At 42.4% G+C, this 24,291-nt stretch overlaps 1 protein-coding gene across 1 annotated transcript in view; it reads right to left on the reverse strand.

The window, feature by feature from the left end:
• Positions 1-370: 370 nt before the first annotated feature.
• The window catches only part of NOX3 (NADPH oxidase 3), a 56,329-nt gene continuing 32,408 nt past the window's right edge, over positions 371-24,291 (reverse strand). The window contains exons 11-13 of the mRNA XM_045805280.2: positions 14,878-15,024; positions 10,687-10,811; positions 371-497 (exon numbers count right to left, since the gene is read on the reverse strand). Of these exons, the coding sequence (XP_045661236.2) occupies positions 371-497; positions 10,687-10,811; positions 14,878-15,024 (399 nt within the window). The remainder of the gene's footprint in view (positions 498-10,686; positions 10,812-14,877; positions 15,025-24,291) is intronic.

Here is a 24,291-nt window from a genome sequence, read left to right on the forward strand (position 1 = left end):
CTCCTGCAGGCCAAATCTGGGCCACCATCTGATTTTGGGATAGCCCATGAGCTAAGAATGACTCGTACATTTTTAAATCATTTGAAACAAATCAAAAGAATGTTCCATGACAAAATTACGTGAAGTATGATTTCAATGTCCATAAATAAAGTTTTACTGGCACACAGCCATGCCCATACCTTGATGTATTTACTGTTTGTGGCTACTTTGGTGCATTGAAACGGTAGAGTCGAGTTGTTGTGACTGAGATCATATGGTCCCTAGAACCTAAAATAATTATTATATGGCCCTTTACAGGAAACATTTCCTGACGGCTGACCTACATGATTGTAGCCACTTACATAACACATGGACTTTTTTCCTCCAAGGTCTAGAAGCTTTCTTTGTTGTAGTAAAAATGGACGCCCTTGGGATCGGCTGAGGAATATAAGCAGCACATCCTTTGAAGCGTCTTTGAGAGAGCTTTGGGTCCACAGAAGAACACGCCAATGCCGCTGCTGCGGTAGGATAAGACAAGGAAAGAACACGTGATGCAGGAGCAAGGCTAGCCAGAAACCAAGACGGAGTTATAAAGTTAGTGAAGCCGTGGGGGTTGTGACTTTATTTTTCTCCACTCACTTCCTTTTTCTTAGGTTCTCTCTCCTACTCTCAGTGCCGTGCTCCCACACCGGTTCCCAGACTCTTGTTAGACCCTGAAACACACGGGCAGGTGGAGCCCAGGAGACTGTGGGTAGCAGGGCCGCGATGACAGGGGAGGGAGTTTCAGTAACAGAGGTGATAGCCTTGGATTTCTGGTCAGGTGACCCTGATTCATGTCCTCGTGGATTGGTGACTAGAATGTGAGTTTCCTGCTCTGCTCTACTCATCACTGTCATCCCAGAGCCCGGAATAGTGCTTGGCACACAGTAAAAAACACACATTTGTTGAATGAATGAATAAATGGTTCCATTGATTACGATCTGCATGATCTTGGGCAAGATCTCAGTCTTGGCATGTGCAAAACAGAGAGACTAATGACTACATTATATGTTTCATTGAGAACAAAATGAGCTCATGCATTCAAAAAGGTTTAAAAAGTGTTAGTTATTATTAATACTTGTTCAGCCCTGCCTTTTTATAGATAATAAAATTTATACTAAAGTGATAGCAGCTTAGTTTATTTTCCCCTGTTGGAATGCCTTTGGTTTTCAAAGAAGGCCAAAAAGAAGAATTGCAAAGGAAAAAGACATTGCTGAAAGTGGAGTCACCCAAAAGCTGTCATCTCTAGACAGGGCATTTCAGAAAACTGTGTAGAAGAGGTATTGTTGATTATAGTGACGGTCCCCGGGCTGCTCAGATCCCTTGGGACCACAGCTGCCAGCTCTGCATATCTATGAAGGACACACTGGTGCAAGGATTCATGTTGTCCCTGGAAGTCAGGCACAGCCAGTCTCTACAGGGACTTACGGACGATGCTTCCCTTGTCTTGCAGCGTTCTACTCCTTATCGCATTCTTCCAGTCTCTGGCACCAGTTGAATTAGTTAGTCTAGTCTAGAGCACAAGCTCTCCTACTTTGCTGTGCATAAAATCACCTAGGCAGATTGTTAAAACATAGATTCCCAGGCTTGAATCTAAGGAATGCATTTTTAGCAAGGCCCTCAAATCATATGGAAGCACATGGTCCTGTGAGCCACACTTTGAGAAACATTGTCTTGGAGAAATTCCTGGGACTCTAGGACTGGCCCGCCCAGCACCTCTGCTCCTTGATAGCTGGCTGTGGTTGGGAAGGTCCTTTATAGCCTCGTTCTTCTTAGCTTATATGTTAACATGGTTCTCAGCCATGTATCCAGTCCACATTTTAATTATGTGTTCCAGGACCATAATAAGCATGGTAGAAATTGATGGTTCAATTATATTTCAAACTCTAGCTTCAAAGGAACTTATCAAGTGGACTCATTCGTAAATGACAATATGTTTAAAATATATAGGTTCTATTTTTGAAGATATTATTCCCATGGTGAAATTTGAGAAAGTGCCTCTTTAGAAAGTATTTTCCACTGAAAAATAGGATTTTATGACTTAAGGAAACAACTTTAAGATGTTTACGGAAATAGAAGTCACCGATTAAGAATGCTGTTGGTTCTCCCACTTTGCTGTTGAGGGGATGTGGTTTATTATGTCCTCAAAGCCCCTCGTTTCCTTATCTATGAAATGGGGGGCATTATAGGACCTAGCTCCTAGAACCTCCGAGAGGATTCGACATGACGTTGCAGGTACAGCCTTCCGTCCCATGCTTGGCACATGGCGAGCTCCAGTCACAGCCTACACTCTGACCTCCAGGATGTCGGTCTGCTCCACGGAGCTGAACAGAAGATGTGACGGGGGCTGTTACCCCGATGATGATTACAGTCCTCCTGGATCAGCACTCCTGCACTGGCTTGTTTGAATTCTGGAGTGAAACATTTTGAATGATAGATGGGTCAGGCAAAACCCTTCCCAGCGAAGAGTCACAGCTCGGCTTTGTGTCTGATGCCCAGAGGTATCCCTGCATCCGTGTTCAAAGACGCCGTTATGGGTGGTGGTATTTTTCCATTTGCGCAGGTGTCACCAAAGCGATTGCCCACTGGCCCATTCCCAACAGGCTGGAGTTGCCCTTTCGTTTGCAGTCATCGTGACTGTTTGCAGGTCCTGAGGATACTCTCTGATGTTCTGCCTTTAAGACTCCATTTCAAAGGGTTCTGACTGCTAGCGGCCAGGTGAACCACTGGTGTCCCCAGCCGTTCACAGCAACCCTCCCTCTTTTGAAGTTGTGGCTGTTACACTGCACAACGAAGTACACACTTGCCTGTATTCATGGAACTGTCGTGATTATGCAGTCGCCAAAAGGCCTCACAAAGGCCATTCATCATCTACTTTCACTAGCACTCTGCGCCTTCCCGGCCCCGCACAGGGCCGCCCATCTATCGCTTGCCTCGCTTACCCTCCTCGGCGTTTGAGGATTCAAGAGTGGAGACTTCTTGTCACGAATGCACACTGTGTGACTCACAGAGCTGAGAGTCTGCACAAATGGGGAAGGCACAGATGCGGCTGCATTTTTTTTTTCTTTCTTTTATGAGGCAATGGACAAGTACAACAGAACCCTAATAGGGTTGGTAGAGAAAAGAATTCTTCTATAAAGTTTAATTACCCACGATTGCTTAGAATTAAAAACAAGATTCCCTGTAAGAGAAGTATAAAAGCGCGAGGCATTATTCTTCAGTTTACAGCCTGCAAGCTGCAGAGCTTACACATGAATGAGGACTTGGATCAGGACGACATTAGCGGCATCGATCAGTCTGCGCTGCTGACTTTGACGAGAAAAGGACAAATTTTACACGAGCCGCAGAGATGGTTTTAACATTAGCAGTATTATTTTTAGCTCTGATAAACAATAAAGAGAATCCTCCCATTCCCCCTCTTATTTGCTAAATAACTATTGTGCTCTTTTCTGTGGGGTTTGATGCATTTTTCAAAACAGTTCAGCAATGCCATGCATGAAAGGCATCCAAAATGTCACCCACCAGGAGATTTCCGCTCAGCAGATATATGGGAGAGTGGGTGTGCCCAGGAGTAATCCCACCATCTTGCTGGATTCCCAGGTTCTGCTGCCTTGAGCCCTTCTCTCTTTAAATTGTACGTTTGTTTTTATGTGTTGGCTTTTATGCTTGGTAAGTTATAACCCTGTAGGGGCAGACCCTAAACCCCATCTAAAAAAAAAAATCAAATTACTTTATACCCTGAGTGTGTTCTGCAAATAAAATCGTTAAACAGAAGCTTCCCATGGATTTATGAAGGCTTAGAAAGTAGACAAGGAGGGCTACAAACTTGGTATCAGACAATGGACACAACTTCTGGTTAATCTTTCCTAGTGAATGTTTTTCATTAGAAATTCCTCCAAATGATTCATCATATAATTATATTTTGTACAACACCTTCTTTTCACAACCACAGATGATAATTGTGTTGGCCAGCTTTTTTTTTTTTTTTAAACCCATCTCTCTGTTGATTTGTAGCAGCCTGCTCTGTGACTTTTCTCTGCATCCTAATTACTCAGTGGTTCATTAGGAGCTACAAACGTCTCTAACAGTGCTTGCTCACCACTGAGAATTAACTTGCTATTCCCACCATCTCCATTTTCTTTGGGAAGAATTAGGAATCTGGTCCCAGCTACCACATCCTTCTCACGGTCCCTTCACTTATTGATGGTGGCCACTGTGCTCAGCTCCGTGGAGCACAGACAAAAGTTGCTGCCTTTGAGGATGGTCATGGTCAAATAGAAAATGAAATAAGAGAGAAATAAAAGACTCGTAGCATTGGATGCCAAGGAATGGTAGAGCCATTTTTCTTCCCATCCTCTCTCCGTCCCCTCTCTGATAAAACACAGAAATGTATACACCTTCATACAGAAACATGCTAATATGGTTCCCATATCTAAAGATTTTCTAGGTAAAACCATCAAACACACTTAGCAGAATAATGACAAATCCACTTGTGCTCACCCAACCTCCCTAATCTTCGCTACCACAAATAGAGTAAGGCCAGTAATTTTCACTGAATCTTCACCTGACTCTAACTGGACACTGGATATCCTCTGGTGGAAAGGAACTATTGAAACACAGTAACAATATCCCAGTCATAAGTTAATGGTGGCTTTATTTTTCTCATAAAGCTCTCATATATCATGTGTGGGATTTCCACTTAGATCTATTTCTTTTGGTATTCCGAACATTTTAGTCATATAACAATGTTAAGAATATCCTATTAGATAGAGGGTCCTGTATGCTATCATCAGAATGTGAATTTCTCAAAAATATCATTTAAAAACATTTTGCACATATGCATGTCCAAATGAGAACTGGAGAGTGTGCACACAAGCAAATGTGGTTCCAGATGGACACATTTACTCGATTTAGTATAAAGGTATTTTTACATTTCTGGAAACAATGGGTGGTCTAAAATACATTCCTGCAATATGGGTTAGAAGTTCCCAATCATATGGTAAGTCGGCACCTTTCTCCGTCGTTGGGTTGGATTGAATAGTTCTATCAAACGGTAGTACTCTTCTGAAGAGTCTTTATTTGTTCCTTCAAGAAAAGAGAAACACTTCTACTCAAGTTTTGGAGAAATGGCCACATCTTCAAAGTTTTTATGGTCGTTAATTACATGAAGTTTTACACCTACATGGCACGGGAAGTTATTAGCAGATAAGTCAAAAATGGCGAACGAGAAATACTCGGTGAAATGTAAGATCAAAGACTTTCCTATGGAAAATCATTTCTTCAATTAATTAAAAAACAACCGATCCACAGATCCAGACAGTTGAGTATATGCACAATGTGTGTGTTTCCAAAAAGTAGCTGGATGTGACAAAGATACATATGTTTTCATTCTGTGTACCTTTTTGGAAATGATTCCTTGATTTTCTGAATATTTTGTGAAAGCTTGGGAACAGGTCGAGACCATTTACAAAAAATGAAATACAGCTGCCATATTTGTGAAACATACACATTCTATAGATTAGGAAGACGTGACTCTCGATGCCTGTATGAATTAACCTACCATAATTTAGTCAGGAGAATGGTTTTCATTGTTCTGTGTTCGAACTACGTTTCTGGTCTTGTCCAATGCAAGCCATGTACGGTGAACGTCACATGCTTGCAAGTTTGGGCCAATCAAAGGCTTACGTTCTATATCCACTTACTAGTTGGTGATCTTTTTTTTTTTTTTTAAAGAGTTTCTTTTTTTTTTTTTTAAGATTTTATTTATTTGACAGAGACAGCCAGCGAGAGAGGGAACACAAGCAGGGGGAGGGGGGGAGGAAGAAGCAGGCTCCTAGGAAGTAGCCTGACGTGGGGCTCGATCCCAGAACGCGGGGATCACGCCCTGAGCCGAAGGCAGACGCTTAACGACGGCGCCACCCAGGCGCTCCAGTGATCTTCTTTTAAAACCAGACTTGTGTTTTGTAATACAGCTGATAAAATTACAAAAATTAATTGCAAATAGAAACAATGGAGTACACTTTACCATTTTTCTACTTTCAGTCTTTGATCTCTTTTTAATTTTTTCCTCCCCTTTCCTTATTTTCATTCATTTTGATGCCCATCAATTTGTTTCTCTATTACTGTTATTTTTGCAATTTTCTGGTTCCTTTGGAGCTTGCACTATTCTCTTTGATCTGCTTCCCTTCGAGCTTTATTTTTGGTGCTGTTTTTCATGTTCTGTAAAAAAAATATTTTTGCCCCTCTTCCCTTTATTCTTTTGATTTAACTCCTTCTTCTTAGAACAAGAACAAACTCCAGCTTTGAGTGAACAGGTAAATGTTTTTAAAAGAGTAAGCCCTAAGAATCCTGGGCTTCGTGCTGATGAATAGAAATGGTTGAGAGCCTACTTCAAAGGCCCTCAAGAACAAAGAACCTTTTCTGAGGCCACTAACAAATCCACCAATTCTTTCTGACCCATCCTTGCCAAAAGATATGAGCTAATGACAGGAAAGACCTGTCTTGTAAGAGTAGCCAAGTAGGCTTGGGAACAAACATATCCTTGACATAATCAAGGAAAAACATACTGTTTATCTCTTTAATAACCATCTTGAGGAAAATTAATGTTACTTTGTCCTTTGTGCGGAACAATAATTGGATTGTGTTTTTCATTTATATCTGGACAAAGGCCAGGATATTGAAATACTTCTCAAAATTAGATTTTCTTGTTTAAAAATTAGATTTTATTGGCATTCTCTTTCTGAGATTTCTTCATTAAAAGCTTCATTAAACATAAATCTTCTTTTACACAGCAGAAAACAAAATTATTTTAAGGAGGTCATTTTAAAAGTCTTTTGGAAGGGGGGTGCTGAGCTCTCTACTGGTGACTTGTCTTACCGACGCTCTGGCATTCCAGGGAAGAAATGATCATTAATCTTTGCCAACATGTGTCTTACATTAATTACATCGATAGCTGGAGCTGTATAACAAGTTGTGTTCCAGTGTCTGAGGCTGTTTTTAAAATTTGGGGGCTAGGAAGCTTGCGGTAGAGGCTTGATTTGGTGACAGGCTTAGGGGGCCTCTTTTACTCCAGGGGAGATGAAGTTATCCATCAGCTAATGTGCTGAAAAGCTCAATTGGATCTTAAGTACATTTACATACTAAACTTTGATTACAGTTTCTGAAAAGGAATGAACACACTCTTCACAAGGGCAACAAGAAAAGTGACAACTATGTGGTTTTCCTGCCTTCAAACTGTTTCCTATTCCTCAGTCCCGGCATGCTTGGACGACACGCTTCCCAGCCATAATCGTCCGGGCAGCATGCATGCAAACTCTGTTCTGTTCTTGGGTCTCCTGGTGCTGTTTCTGGCTCACACCTTTCTGAGGGAAGGATAACTACATGGTTTGGTTTGAAAGGCCTTCCCCACTGGGCTGCAAACTTCACGTGTAACAGAAATAAACAAATACAACGTGACTCATCAGTAAGGGGCAACCTAACGAAGAGAGGTCCTATCTATAAGAACTCAAAGTAAAGATGTATGTGTCCCTGTCAAAAGCCTACAAGTGGGAACATTCATCCTATAATTGAAAACTAAGTGTAAAACATTTATCAGATGAGTAGATGCGTTTTTCCAAAAGGAGAAAATACCAACAACAACAAAAAAATCTGGGTCGTGGTTGTAATATATGAGCTTGTAACATTTTGTTAGTGTTCCAGCTACCATCTTTTCAAGGAACTCACAGATAAAATGATCCAGTCTCTGCCCCTGGACAAGTATCTGATGGGTATGAGATGAAGGGTGGTGGCTTCAGGGCTCAGAGGAGGCTAAGGGTCTAGGAGTTGGGATGGGACATTGAACAGGCAGCACAAGGGACCCAGATTCTGAGGCTCTGGAATCTGGGATGCGTTCAAAACACCACATTTAAAGAGAAGATGGGACACTGGACCTAGATTTTAGGCCAAGTGTCAGCAAGAGTCAAGGCAAGAAACAAAGTAGAGCCACTGGGTTTCAGAAGTGGTGCCTGGAGAGTCCCAAAGCCACTGGCCATGGGCTTGTCCAACTCTCATAGGTCATCTGAGGATGGAAGCAACTGAGCAGTCAGTCTACTCCCTCCCTCCCTTAACCCTGAAGTTCAAGGTTAAGCTTTTCGTGGCCTCTCGTGTTGGCAATCTTTTATTCTCAGGACAATTCAAGGTCAGGAGAAGGTCCCCACTACTTCTAACGGACTCATTCCTGGGCTGATGCAGGCCTGGTGTGCTCAGGAAGCCAGAGCCGCTGCAGTGAATGCTCTTGGTTTGGGTCTGGCGTTTCTTGGGCAGGGTATACAGGGTTGGCTGGGGGTCTTACAGGGCTGGACCTGGACAGGTTATGAACATTGGACCTGGTCACTCCCCGCCCCCCACCATACCTCCTTCAAATAGCTGCTTCAGGGACCTCTCAAAAATTTAGTGATGATTAATAAAAAAGAAAATGGACTAGTTCTGGCACAAAAAGAATATTAGAAAAATGTAAAAAAGAGCAGCCAAACTGACCAAAAGATGAATAATATTCATCAGAAGAGTATTCCTTAGAGCAGAAAACATCGAGGGGATTATGGGAGGTTTCAGGATGCAATGACCCGGATGAGAGACCACAAAGCAGCAGAGCCAGAACTTCCGGGAGAGATGGAAACAGGGACTTAGTCAGAAAGACCCTAGAAGATTTTAATTTACTCTTAATGGTTCAATACTGATAAGGTGGACAGAAGAAAGGTCAGGGTGGAGAAGATGTAAATGACATGATTAATCTGATATCTACGAGTAATTTATATTAAACTCTGTGACCTACAAACAGAGAATATGTTGTCCTCTCCTCCGCATATGGTAGTTCTTTGAACTCCTGTGCATTTGAATTTGCTTCTTTGTCTATCTCATCCAGTTTCCTGGTTCTAATACGGTTCACATCTAACATCTCCCGCGTGTACATCTCCAGCCTGAACACCTCTGACTCCTGACTCCGATACCTGCCTGCTTGACATCTCCACTTGGATGTATAACAGGCATCTCAAACCAAACATGTCAAAAAACCGACCTCTTGATATCCTGTGCCTGCAAACTTGCTCCTCTTAGTCATCCCAAAATTAGTAAGTGTAAGTCCATTCTAGCTGGGGTCATGCCAGTCTCCCAACTAATCCATCGACCAGCCATGTCAGTTCTAACTTCACAAAATACCAGCATCCAACGTGCCTCTCAGCATGTGCCCTGCTCCTAATCCGAACCACCACCACTGTTTACCTCCTCCCCGCCTTTCCACTTCTGCTCTAGGACACTTATTTATTCTCTCACAACAGCCAGAGGTGATCTCATTAAACGTAAGACAGATCATGTCACTCTTCTGCTCAAGCCTTTGAGTTTGAGTGGCTTCCTCTCTCAAAATAAAATCCAAAGCCTTATAATGGTCTGTGATAGTCCCCCAGTTACCTCTCTTATATGCCTTCTGCCCCTCTTCCTCTTACCTACTCTGTTCCAATCTCACTGGCCTCCTGGATCATACCAGGAACAGTGTCTGCTGCCTCAGGATCTTGGCACATGCTGTCCTTCTGCTCTTTCCCAGTTATCTATGTAGCATGCTTCCTCACTTCCTTGGCCTTTCTTCAAATATGTAAACTATTATTTAAACAAGGACAATATTAGGACATACTTACTTTCAAGAACAATAGATAATGGGGATTCAAAGCAGAGACTGAGTTAAGGGACACGGAATAACAATGATAAATATTTGCATTAGTGCTTTGCACTTTACCAAGCTATGTATTTTTTGAATTATGAAAACAACACTATGGCCACATGGTGTCATTCATATTTCTACAATGGGGCCCAAAAGCTCGAACAAGCTACCTTGCTAAGGGCACATAGCCAGTAACTTCAAGAATTAGAAAGCACAGTCTTCACTCATGTCCTGTGGTCCCAGAGCAAATGCTCTTCCTCCTCTACATTGAGGTTTTATATATAATGATAATAATACAGTAATGTGATGAGATAATCATAATAATGATAGCAGCTAACATTTATTGAATTCAAAGCACTGTTTTAAGCACTTTCTATGTATTCACACAGTTAATCCTCACAGAAGCCTGGGAGGGAGGCACTATTATTAAGTGCAGCTTACAGAGAAGGAGACGAAGACAGTGGCAGAATAATAACCTGTCCAAAGTAAGCTCGTGGTTATGGTGGAGCCAGGATTTACACCCAAGCACTCAGGCTCCAGAACCTGGGTCTTTAACCACCACGTTAAATCTCTGCTTGGTCTTATAATAACTTTTTATCTGCTTTGCTGAACATGCTAGATATAATTCACAGTTGGACATAAGTGAATTCTCCAGTTGGGTAAGTTGAGATCAACTGTGTTCACTGAACATTTCTTCAAGACCTAGACAGTTTAAGAAATACCATCTTAAAAAAAAATACCATCTTTGATTGAAGTGTGAATCATTTCAGCGCAACTGCTAATTTTTAGATGTTGAAAGCCAGTCAAGCGGAGGTCTGTGGTTTCTGGAAAACCCCATGACCACCCTTTCTAAGGTCGATATTTTCTCTCTACACAAGGTACCCACTACTACACATTGAGCAGTTCGTGCTCTAGACTTTTCCATCTCCGCGGCAGGCTCCAGGGAGGATCCCACAGGTAGAGGACAGAGAGCGCCTTACCTGGGGTGCGCGTAGGCCATCTGCCGGAACTCATTGCTCCAGTTAGGTCTTCCGTAGAACGTTTTCTGCTTTAACCCCGTGATCACGTCAGTGCTTTCATCCCAATGTAAAGCAATGTGAACGGCCTAAAATAAAAATTGTGGCATCCGGTGACATTTAGAAAAAAAAAATAGAAACCTGCTTCTAAATTAAAGATCAAGTAATTATGTTCATTTGTAGATTGACTACTTCTAAAAATTTCTTTATGTGGCTAGAGATGTTTATCATTAGTATCAGAAATCACTGATTTTGCATTTTGGGATAGACATCCATCTCATTTATCTCTGTGTTCCACCTCGGGCACTACTGAAACAAAGGGTTTGATGTATCCCTGGGTGAGCTACTGTAACATGAACCTGGGAGGATTTTTCTTGACGAGGGTGAGAGTAGTACAGCAAATATGGTTAAGGGAAAGCAAGCATTACGCTACTTCTATTTTCCTGCCAAACTTCTCAGAAATTAATCTCTGCTTCTGTCCCCATTCACTTAATATTAAACCTTAGGGATTTGAGAAGGGCACTGACAGATTAAAATGATAGGAAACGTTCAGGAAGCAGCTGGATCTCACAATCAGATCTGCCCACTGGGTCGGAACAGTTTGAAGTGCACTGTCCAGGTTCTAGTGCTGGGAGGAGGCGGAGTCTGGCAGACAGACTCTCGTGACCAAGCACAGGGAGGGGCAGGGCTGGAGCTCCGTGCCCAGCCATTTGTCTTCAAATTATCTGAAAGCACCCCAGGCTTCAGGTAAGCAGTGGTCGATAAATAAGAGCCTGGGGCATAGCACTGTCTACGGATGGTGTTTTAAGTTGCTGAATCTTGGTAGCTACTTCCTTCTTACCCCCTGGGATTTGTGTCTTCTGTGCTCACCCCTTAGGCACCCATACAGCTCACGGGTTCATGTGTTTCACACCCTTCGGTGCTCCATTTGTTCATGTCCTCTGACTTAGCCTGCTCCTGACCAGTGTGGCTAACAACCCTGCTGGGGCAACCCTTACCCCAGGTAAGGCCCCCACAGACCAGTCGGTGATGGCAAGAATAGTGGTGGAATCGCAGAAGCCCGGGCTGCAGGAAGTTGCTAGCAGGCAGGTCTGACCCCAGGTGGCAGGGATCCTATGGGAATGGAGTTTGGGAATCGGGGACTCCAGAGAAGGAGCAATGGTGAGAGGACGGCAGGATCCTCTTCTTGGGCAGGTTTATCAAGACGGAGAGGGAAGCATGAAGTAAGACACAAGAGCTCAGGAACAGGAACTGAGGTGGGAGTTGAGGATTGAGCCTTGAAAAGTGGCAGAAGCCCTGTTATCAGAACTGGAAGTCAAGGTCAGCCTCCAGATTAGAACAGCACCATGGCAGCCCCGCAGCCCCCTTGCCTAACAGTAGGATTGACTAGCCATATAGGCAGCTGGTTTCAGCTGCGGGCAAAGAAGGCAGAGGCAGCCAATTTACTTTTGACTAAGTGCCAACTCGAAGGACCAGCTCGGGCCTATTCTCCTTGGCTTCCCTGCCAACCACATGGCTGAACGCTGCTTCTCCTTGATTCTATATGCCTTATAAAATCCTATTTCTTCTACTTCTCTCTGACTCTTCTTTTCATTCAAGGATGAAACGTTAGATTTGTTTTCTTATGATCTTTTCCTATCTCACAACACAGCTGCCTTCCCAGTCTCCAGTCCCGTTTGGACCCCTACTCCCCAAAGAACTTTCATTTTCATGGTCCCAATGAGCGTCGTCTACAAGGATGACTACCAGCTTTCTCCCCCACGCCCTCATCTTCCCGCCAAAGCAGAGTCCTGGGTCGAACTCCCCAAGCATATTTTTATGTAAATTTTTTTCTGTTTCTTCAAATTGATCATCATAGCTCAAAGTGAATCTTCAAATAATGTGCGACTTTGGTTTCTTTGCACGTACAACTGTTGAGCGATTCCTATAGGCAGGCAGAGTACTACGAGCGCAGTACAAAAAGAAAGAGAGAAGGCCGTTGTTTTGTGAGGAACTGGTCATCAAAGGGAGGGGAAGCCCATGTGCACAATGTCGATGACATAAGTCAGACCAGGATCCTTCTTTACTAGAGACAGAAACAAAGCGCTGTTGGAGAACGAGACAAATTACCCTGCTGAAGCCCCAAGTATTTTGGCTAAGAGAACTGGGGATGGCCAGGGCTTCAAAGAACCATTCCATGTCTAGGCAGTGGAGAGGACAGAGGACATTAAGTGGCTGTCAGGGAGAGGGAACAGAGAGGGAAGACATGGAGATATGCCAGGGCATGATGGGAATGCAATAGAATGAGTTGGTTGCCATCAGGTAAGGAAGGGCCCTAAAGTCCTTGTGGAGAAGTCTGGGTGTTATTTAATAGAAAAAAAAAAAGGCCCTTTTCTACTTGTGTTAGTGGTACTGTCGAGCTACCAATCAGTAATGTTCAACCATTTGGAATTATATTTGTTCCATATTTCTCAGCCCAGTGTTCAATTAATCTCCAAACCCTGTTGATTTGCCCTTCATAATACCTTTTCCATCTGTCCCTTCTGTTCTTGTCATTCTGCCACTTTGAGGTTGTTGAATGCAGTTTCACAATTGGCCATGTCTAAAACAGCCTTTTGATTCCTCACTGACAGAATGCACCAATTATTTTTTCCTGGAATTCGAGCATCTGAAGAGTTTCAACGTGTCACGACAAAAATTTAAGAACACGTCAATTTTAATTTGTATTCAGAAAAACGTATATCTTAAAGCATACTTTGAGAAGGGGCAGAGATAGGATGTATTGTCACCAAATCAAACAGGGCCTCAGTCTCAAAACTCCCAAATGACTGGGAAGTCCAAGATGGACACTCGAAATCCATTCACTTGAGAAACTGAAGACCAAGCAGTCCTCAAAAGCAAAAAAAAAAAAAACCAAAAAACCAAAAACAAAACAAAGGCCGTATCTGTACTTCATCAAATGGATCATTAGTCAAAAATCCCGTTTGAATAAGGAAAATGTTTGTTTGGAAAACATAATTAACACTATTTAATTCATTAAGATGTCTTAAGCCTCGTTCCCAAGAAACCTGTATTTCAAATTATCCCAAAGGAATGAATATTTAAGGCTGACTGCAAATAAGACCCTAAAAATTCATTTAGCTACTGAATTTCTTACCCAAAGGCATAGAGTCAAATTTCAGCGATGTCCTGTAGGGCGTGTGTGTGTGTGTGTGTGTGTGTGCACGTGTGTGCGCACGCTTATGAGAGCGAGCGAGCGGGAGAGCGGGAGTACCCACTCTCAGGAACACATTCATTTGTAAATTTAGTGATTAATGCAAATCTTGGCTCAAACATACTTTCCTTAAAGTAAATATCAACAGGAGCAGCTACGGAAGTGCTGATTAGAACATACATTTCATAAACCTAGTGATCACTTTGTTGTTAGCTTCCGTATTTGAGGAGCTAAAAAAGATTTAAAGCTTAGTAGTTATCATTCAATATTATCAACCCTGAAATTCTACCCCAGTGCAATATTTTGATATACATCATTTTTGGTAAACTGAACCTTCATATTTCATTGATACAATATACTGCAGAACATGGGTCACGACAGATCCTCTTGATCTTAGGTGAATGAACATAGGTGCACACAATTTCTAAGAATGTCTTAAGAAAAAGAAATCTCTAGATAAATCATGTATTCATAATGATTATTTTCTATAGATGTTTACATACTTCACAATACAAAATGTTGAATGTAAACACTTGGGCGTTTTTTTTCTTTTAACTTTGAATAACTCAAAGCATGGAATGAGAACCAATCAGGAGCTGAACAAGACAATACAAGCTCATCAGTAATATTCACTTGATGTCACATTTAGTGACAACTTTTAATGACATAATTCTTCTCGGATTTCCATGCTTGAGATTGTCTTCCCTCCATGAACCAACTTCTTGTCCAATTTTCTTTCCTACTCCTCACCAAGTTAGCTGTGTATTTTTTTGTTGCTATGACTTGAATAGCTCTTTCTAACCTGGTTTATTTTATTCTTCTTTCCTTTTTAAGAACATACAAATAATTCTTTCATGCCATCAGATAACTATATAGCTCATTATTGACACTGTTCCTCTGCTCTTTGCTCTATTATTAGATGACTTATGTAATACTGATCATTCCAAGAGTTTTATCAATACCTGATTTTCATCCCAGCCAGTAAGAAATATATGATAACTCAGAAAATGAGCTTTCCCTCGCTCACTCATAAGTGTTTCCAGCGAGAGTAAGAGATCAGCAAACCACTCAAAAGCCTTTGGATCCCGGCAAATCCAGTAGAAATACACCTGTCAAGAGAGAAGACAAGAGAACGGATCTGTCCCTCTTCTCATAATGTGCTGATAATCACAGACTACTTTATCTCCATTAAATTATTTGAGCTCAAATGGGCACTTCTGCAAAATGACATGCTTCTCTCTGCCAGGGAACAGTCACACTGTGATTTCTTTTGAAAAATTTCACATTGTGTTTGAAAAAGTCCAGAGCGAATTCAGAGTCAGGAGTCTGTGGGCTGTTGCCAGTTTCACTGGATGAGGATCAATTCACCACATTCCTGGCTGTGCTTCTTTTGAACGAGGTTAATAATCATAACTAGCTGTGCCTTTCACGGCTCCCAAAGGGGGACAAAACCATTAGACCAACCCCCTTCATCTTTACTCATGACCTAAGCTTGGGATTTGAACTCTCTTCTCCAGAGACCCCACAGGCTTGTGCACTAATCCACTTCACCTTCACGACTTCTGACTTCTGGAGGATGGAGATTATGGCAATTGCAGAATCAAGCCCCACAGGCCAGAAGTTTCCCTCGGCCACACATATCAGTGTCCAAGAAAGCTGGTGGGTGTTGGTTAAGGTTGTGTGTCAACTACTATAATGAAATTATGTCTAGGAACATTTGTTTTTAACTCTCTGTGTTTAGCAAATGGCATGTGACACGAAGTAGTCTGGGTTTGCTGAAATAAAGGCTTAGCTTTTGTGCTTTGGGTTTTAGGTAATTGTATCTAGAAGAATCCACAGGAGAAAGATCTATTAATTCTCCTGATTTTTCTCACACTCCTACTCCTTGCTGCTCACTACTGTTTCTTGCACCCCTTCTCCAAAGAGACTTCTCTATTGCTTAACAAGATCTACCAGGGGGCTGGCCTTGACCTCCACCGGGAAATATCTCCTCCAATAGATGGTGTATACTCCTGCCTCCCCTCTCCACCAGCCAGCCTGCAAGCTCACAATCATGATGAAAATTATACATGAGATTTAATTAACAGATAAGTTCATGAGGAAAAAAAATTCACAGAATGTATTTTAAGGCTAAACATCTTGCCTATTTTCTCCAGGTTTGTGCAGGAGTTTATAATATTAACAGTCAGTAAGGGCAAAAGCTAGTGAGGATAAGACCTTTTCTCTTAACAAAACAGATGGACATAGGGGAAGGGAAAAAAAAAAGAGAGAGAGGGAAGCAAACCATAAGAGACTCTTGATTATAGAGAACAAACTGAGGGTAGCTGGAGGGAAGATGGGTGGGGGATGGGCTAAATGGGTGACGAGGATTAAGGAGGGCGCTTGCTGTGTTGAGCACTGGGTGTTATATGTAAGTGACGAATCACTAAATTCTACTCCTGAAACCAATGTTACACTATACATTAACTAACTAGAATTTAAATGAAAATTTGGAGAAAAAAAAAAAAGAATCAGAGCCCAATATTTGCTGGACAGCTATGGCTCAGAAAGCACTTTCAGTACTATTCCCAGCTCAAATAATAATCTCTAAGTGTGTTAACCCCCAAAAGGAGTGCCTGTCTCTTCGCCGTTGTGAATTTGTGCCAATGGTTCCTTCTGTTGAACGCCCCATGGACCCCCACAAGTATAGCGATTGTTTTCATCCACTCATTTGTTGACTCAACAAATGCATATTCCACGCTTACTCTATGTCAAGACTGTTCTCCTCTCCAGGACTTTAAGAGTAAACAGAAGGGGCAAAAATTTGCCGTTCTCCTAGAGTTTGCATGTAGAAGGAAAAGAAAGATGGTAATAAGTAAAACAGAGTACATGAGAGAGTGATAAATACTGTGGAGAAATGCAAAGCAAGCTGGAAAGGGCTGCAATACTGAGTCAAAAGTTCAAGGGACAGGAACATTTGAGCAAAGATGAAAGGAGGCAGAGGAATCATGGTTGGGGCAGGAGCCCTGCAGAAGGAGTGGAAGCTTTGGGGAAGAGCCGGGGGCCTGTGTGGCTGGAACTGTGAAGGAGGCGAGGGCAGTAAGGGATGAGGACTGATGGGAAGGCTGAGAGGTACAGATGCGGGGTTTGGGGCCATCTTGACTTCTACTCTGAGTGAGGTGGGAAGGCATTGCCTGGCGTTGAGCAGGGGAGCGACAGGGTCTGAGAAAGGATCGGGAGGAAGGATCCCTGGGAGAATGGAGGCCAGGAGGCTGATTTTATATCCTATGTTGATGATGAGTACTGCTATCTTATTGCTTTACACTTTGCATCGTGGCTAATCTATTCTTTGAAAACCTTTTTTTTTTTTTTAAGATTTTATTTATTTATTTGACAGAGAGAGACAGCCAGTGAGAGAGGGAACACAAGCAGGAGGAGTGGGAGAGGAAGAAGCAGGCTCCCAGCGGAGGAGACTGATGTGGGGCTCGATCCCAGAACGCCGGGATCACGCCCTGAGCCAAAGGCAGACGCTTAACGACTGCGCCACCCAGGCGTCCATATTCTTTGAAAACCTTAGCCCTCCTTTCGACTTGCTTTGCTCCCGGTGGAAACAGAAAATCTGTTGGCTGAATTTAATACCATCCCTACTGAGGCACCTCCCCTCCTTCCTGCTCTCAGTAGGCTGTTTTACCCATCCCTACTGAGGCACCTCCCCTCCTTCCTGCTCTCAGTAGGCTGTTTACCTAGGAACTTGATGGTAGCATTTGGATGAGAACAAACATCATTGATTTATCTTCTTTTATTTCCACTCCTTAAGGGGCGGGCTTCAAATACATTCATATAGGAACAATACCCCACTTACTTTTTAGAAAACTTGTCAATTTCAAATCCAGTCTCAATCATCCTTACTTGAAAAATGCCCACATCTTAGCTTCCTGCTCACACTGACCCTTATCCTTTCAAATAGAAATCATGCCCGTCCTTGCTTTCTTGTGGCTTCGCAGCGCGTCAGCCTTCTTAGGGCTTGCCAAGCCTTTTATACGTTTTACTTCCTTGTAATGGCTTTGTGTGTTTTTCCCTCTGTAATTGACTCACAGGTGACACTGGACAGCTTTGGTGCAAGAGGCAATGAAGGAACCCTGAATAGGCTCAGAAGTGCTTCAGGCAGAAAGAGAAGAAAAGAGACTTTGAACAGAGAAAGAGGCTATTTACGTTGACTCTCTTTCATCCTAACGGTGAGGGACACTCACTGTGAAGGGACAGGGCAGTTCCACTTCCGCATTTCGTCCAGTAGGAATGACCTGGTCACCAGTAGAACAAATATCCCAAACAACAGGCTACACCTCTGTGATCTGCCCAACACTCACCCCTCCTCTGTCTCCAAAAATAAAAAAAACCCCGAAATCAGTTCCCTGTCTTTAAAGCTTGGCTTCCAGAATTCTGTAGCTGATATCAGAGGCCCCATATACTTCAGGTTACTTTAAAAAAAGTTTTGTTAAACAGAAAGTCATCCTCAGTCAAGAGATGAAAGTTCTGAACTTTCCTAGCAACAAAGTTATTGCTTTTAATAGGACTCATCCCACACATTTCTGCAGAGCTAATGGAGTCCCAGATGTTTTAGGAGACAACTGCAGGAGTGGACAATGGCTTTCGGGAGTTTCGTGTGCGTGTTGCAGGCCCTCAGGTCACATCCTTCCTGGCATGGACCACCATACGAAACTCAGCCACCTCCACCTCGGAGGGCCTGGGTGTGTGCAACACGCAGCGCTGTGTTCTCTGCACGTGCCACCTCTTCCCCATGCTCCCTACAGATCTAGAATTCTGCAGACTTGCACGTGGCCCAGGTCAAGGTGATCAGGGGCCAGAAGGAAATGGACCTGTGCTACTTTTTGAGAAACAATTTCAGAAATGGAATAAGAAAAGCTAGTCATCTATTTTACTAGCAGAGTCCACAGAAGCTCCCTGTCTCATGGCCTGGATAGGCATCCCCAAACACAGGCAGGGGACACATCCTCCAGTACAAGATGTGTTTCTTTAGATCCCAAATCCATTTCCTGAGCCTGGAATGGGGACAAAATTATTTATTTATATGTCTGTTTATTTATGGCCTGGAACCTCTCCAAAGAAGGCGATTGCACACAAGAACACAATTTTATGATGCCGTGTGGCAGAGTGATTAAACATTATGAGCTCTTGAGCCCTCTAACCTGTCCTAGACTCGCAGCTTCCCCAGCTACAAGCTGGAAAACCGGGGGCAGTTTTTTTAACTTGAACCTAGATCACCACGTATATAAACAAACCAACAAAACAGCCCTCTAGAACCACAACCTGTGAGATTATTGTGAGGATGAGAGGTATGGTTCATGGAAGCATCTAGCACAATGTCTGACACAGGCATTAAGCGCTCAGAGCTGTTCGTTGTGATTGCCGCTCTCTTCGCTGTCCTTTGGAGGAGCTTACAGAATGAATACCATGTGTTTATATCAGAGACAGCAAAGGGAATAATTTGCCTTACTTTGGGGTCTGTGTTCCACTGGGCCCTTGTGAATTATAGAGGTGGTGATCACTGAGAAGAGGTGAAGCCCAACTTTATCTCTAGTACCAGTCTGGGAACCTCGGCATTGATTGTACAGATGCGGTCCTGACCGAGGAACCCCTTCACTAGCAAAGTGCGCTCCACGCTGTGTGTGTGCTAAACCCACAGGAGGCATTTTATGGGGTGCCAAGGTTGACCTTGACCTTGACCCAATGCCTCCACCCAGGAGAAGTCCAGTGGAGTTGCACTGTGACCTTGCCTCCTTCTGGACAGTGCCCTCTGTTCCCCACAGTTATGAACTGAAAGTTTGTGTTGTCTCCAAATTTATATGTTGAAACCCAATATGATGGTATTGGGAGCTGGGGCCTTTGAAAGGTGGTTAGAGTTAGATGAGGTCATGAGAATGGGGCCTCCAGGCTGGGATTAGTGTCCTTCTGAGAAGAGAAAGAGACCAGAGCTCTCTCTATCTCTGTGATGTAAGGACACGGCAGGAAGGTGGCCATCTGCAAGCCAGGAAGAGAGGCCTCATCGAAACCCAACCATGCTGGCTGCCTGATCTCAGACTTCCAGACTCAAGAACTGTGAAAAATAAACATTTGTTGTTTAAGGCACCCAGTCTATTCTATTTCTGTTATAGCAGCCTGAACTATAGGCTGTGTGCTAAGATATCCATGCTGTACAAAATAACACAGCACTGACAGAAACTTCGACAAGCAGGGTTATGGAGACTTTCCCCTGAACGAATCATGACCATTTTCCAAAAAAAGAATTTTTCTCTCTAAAAAGATAAAGACTTTGAGTGATTAGAAAACATAAATAAATGTTTATTATCCTCAATAAATGGTAGCTATTTCGTCCTGGTTTTTATTTTGTTGTTGCTGTTGTAAAGGTCTTCCTGGATAAATACAATAGCAAACAAATTTTGAAGCAACTATTCCTTCTTTTTGAGAAACTTCCTAAATGTGGCTTCCATGTCCCGTTTTAAGGAAATATAATTATAAAATAATTTTTCTGGTTATCTATTATAAGACTGAGACCAGTCTTTGTCAGTTGTTTTTAGTCTCTAAGACTTTTTCTTTAAAAGACCTTTAAAGTTAATTATTTCATGGCTGTATTACTGCTTTGCCCGATGAGGGAGGACTGACCTTGTTGGTGCCTCAGTTTGTTCTAATTATAGTTAATAAGACTTCTTGGGCAACCAAAATGTTCATTAATAATAAAATCATTACATCAAGTGGGGGGATATCCATACTTCGGAATACTCTGAAGACAGTAGATAAAATGAAGTCAGTAGGTATTGACAGCAAAGGTGCTCTAAGCCATATTATAAAGGGCAATGAAAACAAAACAAAGTGCATCTCTCTCTCTCCCCCTACCCACATCTCTATTTATGTATAAATAAAATAACACCCTGTGTATGCGTATGGGTGCAAATACATGGAGAAGCAACAGAATGAGACATGCTCCGTTGTTTAATGGTGAACCCTTAGAGGGCAAAGTGGTGGCGGTGGTTAGTTTGGGGAGGAAGGCTAATGAAGGGAGACCTTTTGACTTAGTATTTTATTTGAATCTAAGTATTTTATTTGAATCTTTATTTGAATCTAATGACAAGGACATTATAGTTTTCTATGGCTTGTGTGGTTAATAAACCAAAATATTAAAGCTATTAATACTGGTCACCTCCCCACAGGGCAATGGTGAGGCCTGCTGGGGGACTGAGGTCTTTTGAGGCTGTCTAGTGAAAGATGGGGGGCACAGGTATCTCCTAGAGGGGCACTTGTGGCCTCGTATGCCCCAGTTCAATTTATTACCACACCATCAGTAGTTAGCAGAGATGGTCAATTCCAGGGGTAGCCAGAGCTCCAGTGTGAGGGAAAGGGAAAGCAAATAATTTCTCAGACTAAACAGATTAAATTAAATGCATTTTTCATTCATTAGAAAAGAGAGCAGACCCTCCTTTGTTTTATTAATATATTTAAGTAGAGTATGGATTTTTGCCTTTCTTGGCCTCTTTGCCTTGTTCCCACTGGCCTGAGCTGTCTTTTTATTTGAATTATCTGTTTATTATATTAGGTTAAGGACCCAAGGCCATCTTGCATGGGACACACTATAAATACCCATTATCATGGTTATGTATTATTGGGGTGATGAAGGAAGACAATTTATGAAGAAATGAGATTATCTCGGTTTTTCTATAATCCATCTTATTATAGTCTGAAGATTACATATGCAGTTAGGAAAAGGAACCAAAGCTTTCAGTTGGCTGTTCTCTCTGCCCTGTCTACACGGCTGTGACATTAGGGGAACTAAAATGTATAAGCCAATATATTTATGCCTGCCATCCCCGCTCCCCATTTGCACACACCTATTTCATTCATCATTTTGACAGCTTGCACAAGCAAACTGTCCTAATTTTTTTCGAGAGCTCTTTCCACAAATTGAGTGTGATGTGGAATTAATCATCACGTTAGGCAGGCGTTGGAGGACATTCATCGCAATGGGGCATTTGCACCCCCAGTGCTCAGTGCCCTTCGAATTGCATCTCAGAGACCCCTCAACCACTCACACCCCCTTCCCTCATCCTGAAGGAGCGGTGTGTACTCATCTGCCTCCAACTAAGTGAAGTTGGGCTCTTACTCCTGCGTTGAAAATACCCCCTCCACATATTACAGCTTTCCCCCACGTTCCCCCACCCCGCTGCAAGCCATCATTCTACTTATTTTTACTTTGCTTTCTTGGGAAATTTCCCCCTAACCACTTCTCCCCCTCCTCCCCGCCATCTTTAAAAATAAAAGATCGTTAGAAAGAAATTTTAAAACACCAGCTTCAAATAGAAAGTGCTACGCATGATCCCAGAGAAGCAGCAAGCATCCTATTGGCTATTCTCCTGCATTTTACTTAGAAGTGTTCTAGAATAACATGGCAAAGGAGAAGGGCAAAGAGAGAGAGTCTGCCATGGCAGCAACCAAGAAAACTTTGCAGTTTTGTTTTTTTTTAATTGTAGACTGGCAACATCAGGCTTGTACGTAAAAATGTACGACTTTATACCAACCAGTCTTGTATACAGGGAGAAAATCCCACCTAATTGCAGTTAACCCTTTAGGCTTAAGTTTCCAGCTCTGAGCTCCTACACCGCATTTTCGCCTTTGCTTGTTACAGAAGAGAACGATCTGAAAACTATAGCCCAGATCTATAATTGTGAAGACGTTGTTGGATAAATACATACTGCTGTGCTCTCCTGCACTCTAAAAATTAGACAGATGCCGAGAGTTTCATGGAAAGAGTATTTATATCTCAAACACATGTAGGCGGCCCTGACAAATATTAGTTACATAAGCCTAATGAGAGCTGTAGTCAAACAAACACCCAGTGGCTTTAAAACCAAAAAACTTCTTGGGGCGCCTGGGTGGCGCAGTTGTTAAGCGTCTGCCTTCGGCTCAGGGTGTGATCCCAGTGTTCTGGGATCGAGCCCCGCATCAGGCTCCTCTGCTGGGAGCCTGCCTCTTCCTTTCCCGCTCCCCCTGCTTGTGTTCCCTCTCTTGCTGGCTGTCTCTCTCTCTGTCAAATAAATAAATAAAATCTTAAAAAAATAAAATAAAACCGAAAAACTTCTTAAACGTTTTCTCCCACATGCACACTCTAACCAGGTAGGTCTTAGGTGGAATTCTCAGTGTAAACTGTCAATAGCATGAAATCTCACTTTTTGCATAAAAGAGTCTTGAAGGTGGAAATTAGAAACACATGCTCCCATCCTGACTCAGTAGCTAACCAACTAGATGATTTTGGACAAATTACTTCCCGGTCTGAGTACAGATGCGGATGTTCATGGTCATGTGCAAAGCTGGGAGGTTAAGACCTCTCAAATTATTTTGTGATTCTATGCTTTTAGCTTTCTTTCTCCCATATACCATTATTCTGACCTTTATTTTCAGTGGAATATTGCCCCAGTATTGCCCTCAATTTCTGTAAGTTATAAAAACATTATTTTTTTTTATTTTTAATTCTTTGGTTTCTTTTTTGGGGAGATAGAGATCAGGGTCCCTGTTTTATAGTTTTGTGGTAACTGCTTAATCCTCCCACTGAAATAGATTTGAGAAGCCTCATAAACAGAGCCCAGAAATAACAATAAATTAGTGAGGGAGGAGATGGGATCAGGATTTTGTGGGTGCTTATATGGACTTTTAAGATTTTGTGAGTTCTTACAAGAATTTTTCCTATTTGTAGTAAAATAATTGGAACATATTCTTTGAATTATAAAATTACTGAACAAACAGTCTTTTTGGTTAAATAAAAAAATGAATTAGTCTTAGTAATCTAGAATTTCATAAAAATCGCACAGACTCCATTTGTTCATTCATTTTGGCACGTAGACATTTATTCACTCATTGATTTATTCAAAAATTGTCCTGTGTACGTGCATGCGTGTGTTATCTCATTATAACGATATCCAAAGAAGCCACATGCAAGGAACTCAGAATCCATTAGGGGAAATGAGATCCTTTGTGAACATGACATAAAAGCACACAGATAGCAGATACTGAGAGAAGGCTGAGATGTTGTAAGTCCAGTGTGAGGAGAGTGAGAGGTTTGTCATGTTCGTGTCAAAGGGCCTGGAACATAGTAGGTGCTCAATAGATATTCATTGAGTGAATAAGAGAATGAAAGTGAGACGCGCAGTCTACAATCCATCCGTGTGAAATACAACGTGACCTTTAGTGTTGTGACAACCATGAAGCAAGAAGCTGCCTCTGTGGATGGCTTTTACGGGGTAGACAGCAAAAGGAAAGAAAAAGCTTAGGGGGACTGAGAAATCATCATGAAGCATAACAAAACACTGCTGGGGCGGGGGGGGGTTCTGAAT

The sequence above is a fragment of the Ursus americanus genome, chromosome 11, assembly GCF_024610735.1.
Source record: "Ursus americanus isolate L20-20 chromosome 11, mUrsAme1.1.p, whole genome shotgun sequence".
Taxonomy (NCBI): domain Eukaryota; kingdom Metazoa; phylum Chordata; class Mammalia; order Carnivora; family Ursidae; genus Ursus; species Ursus americanus.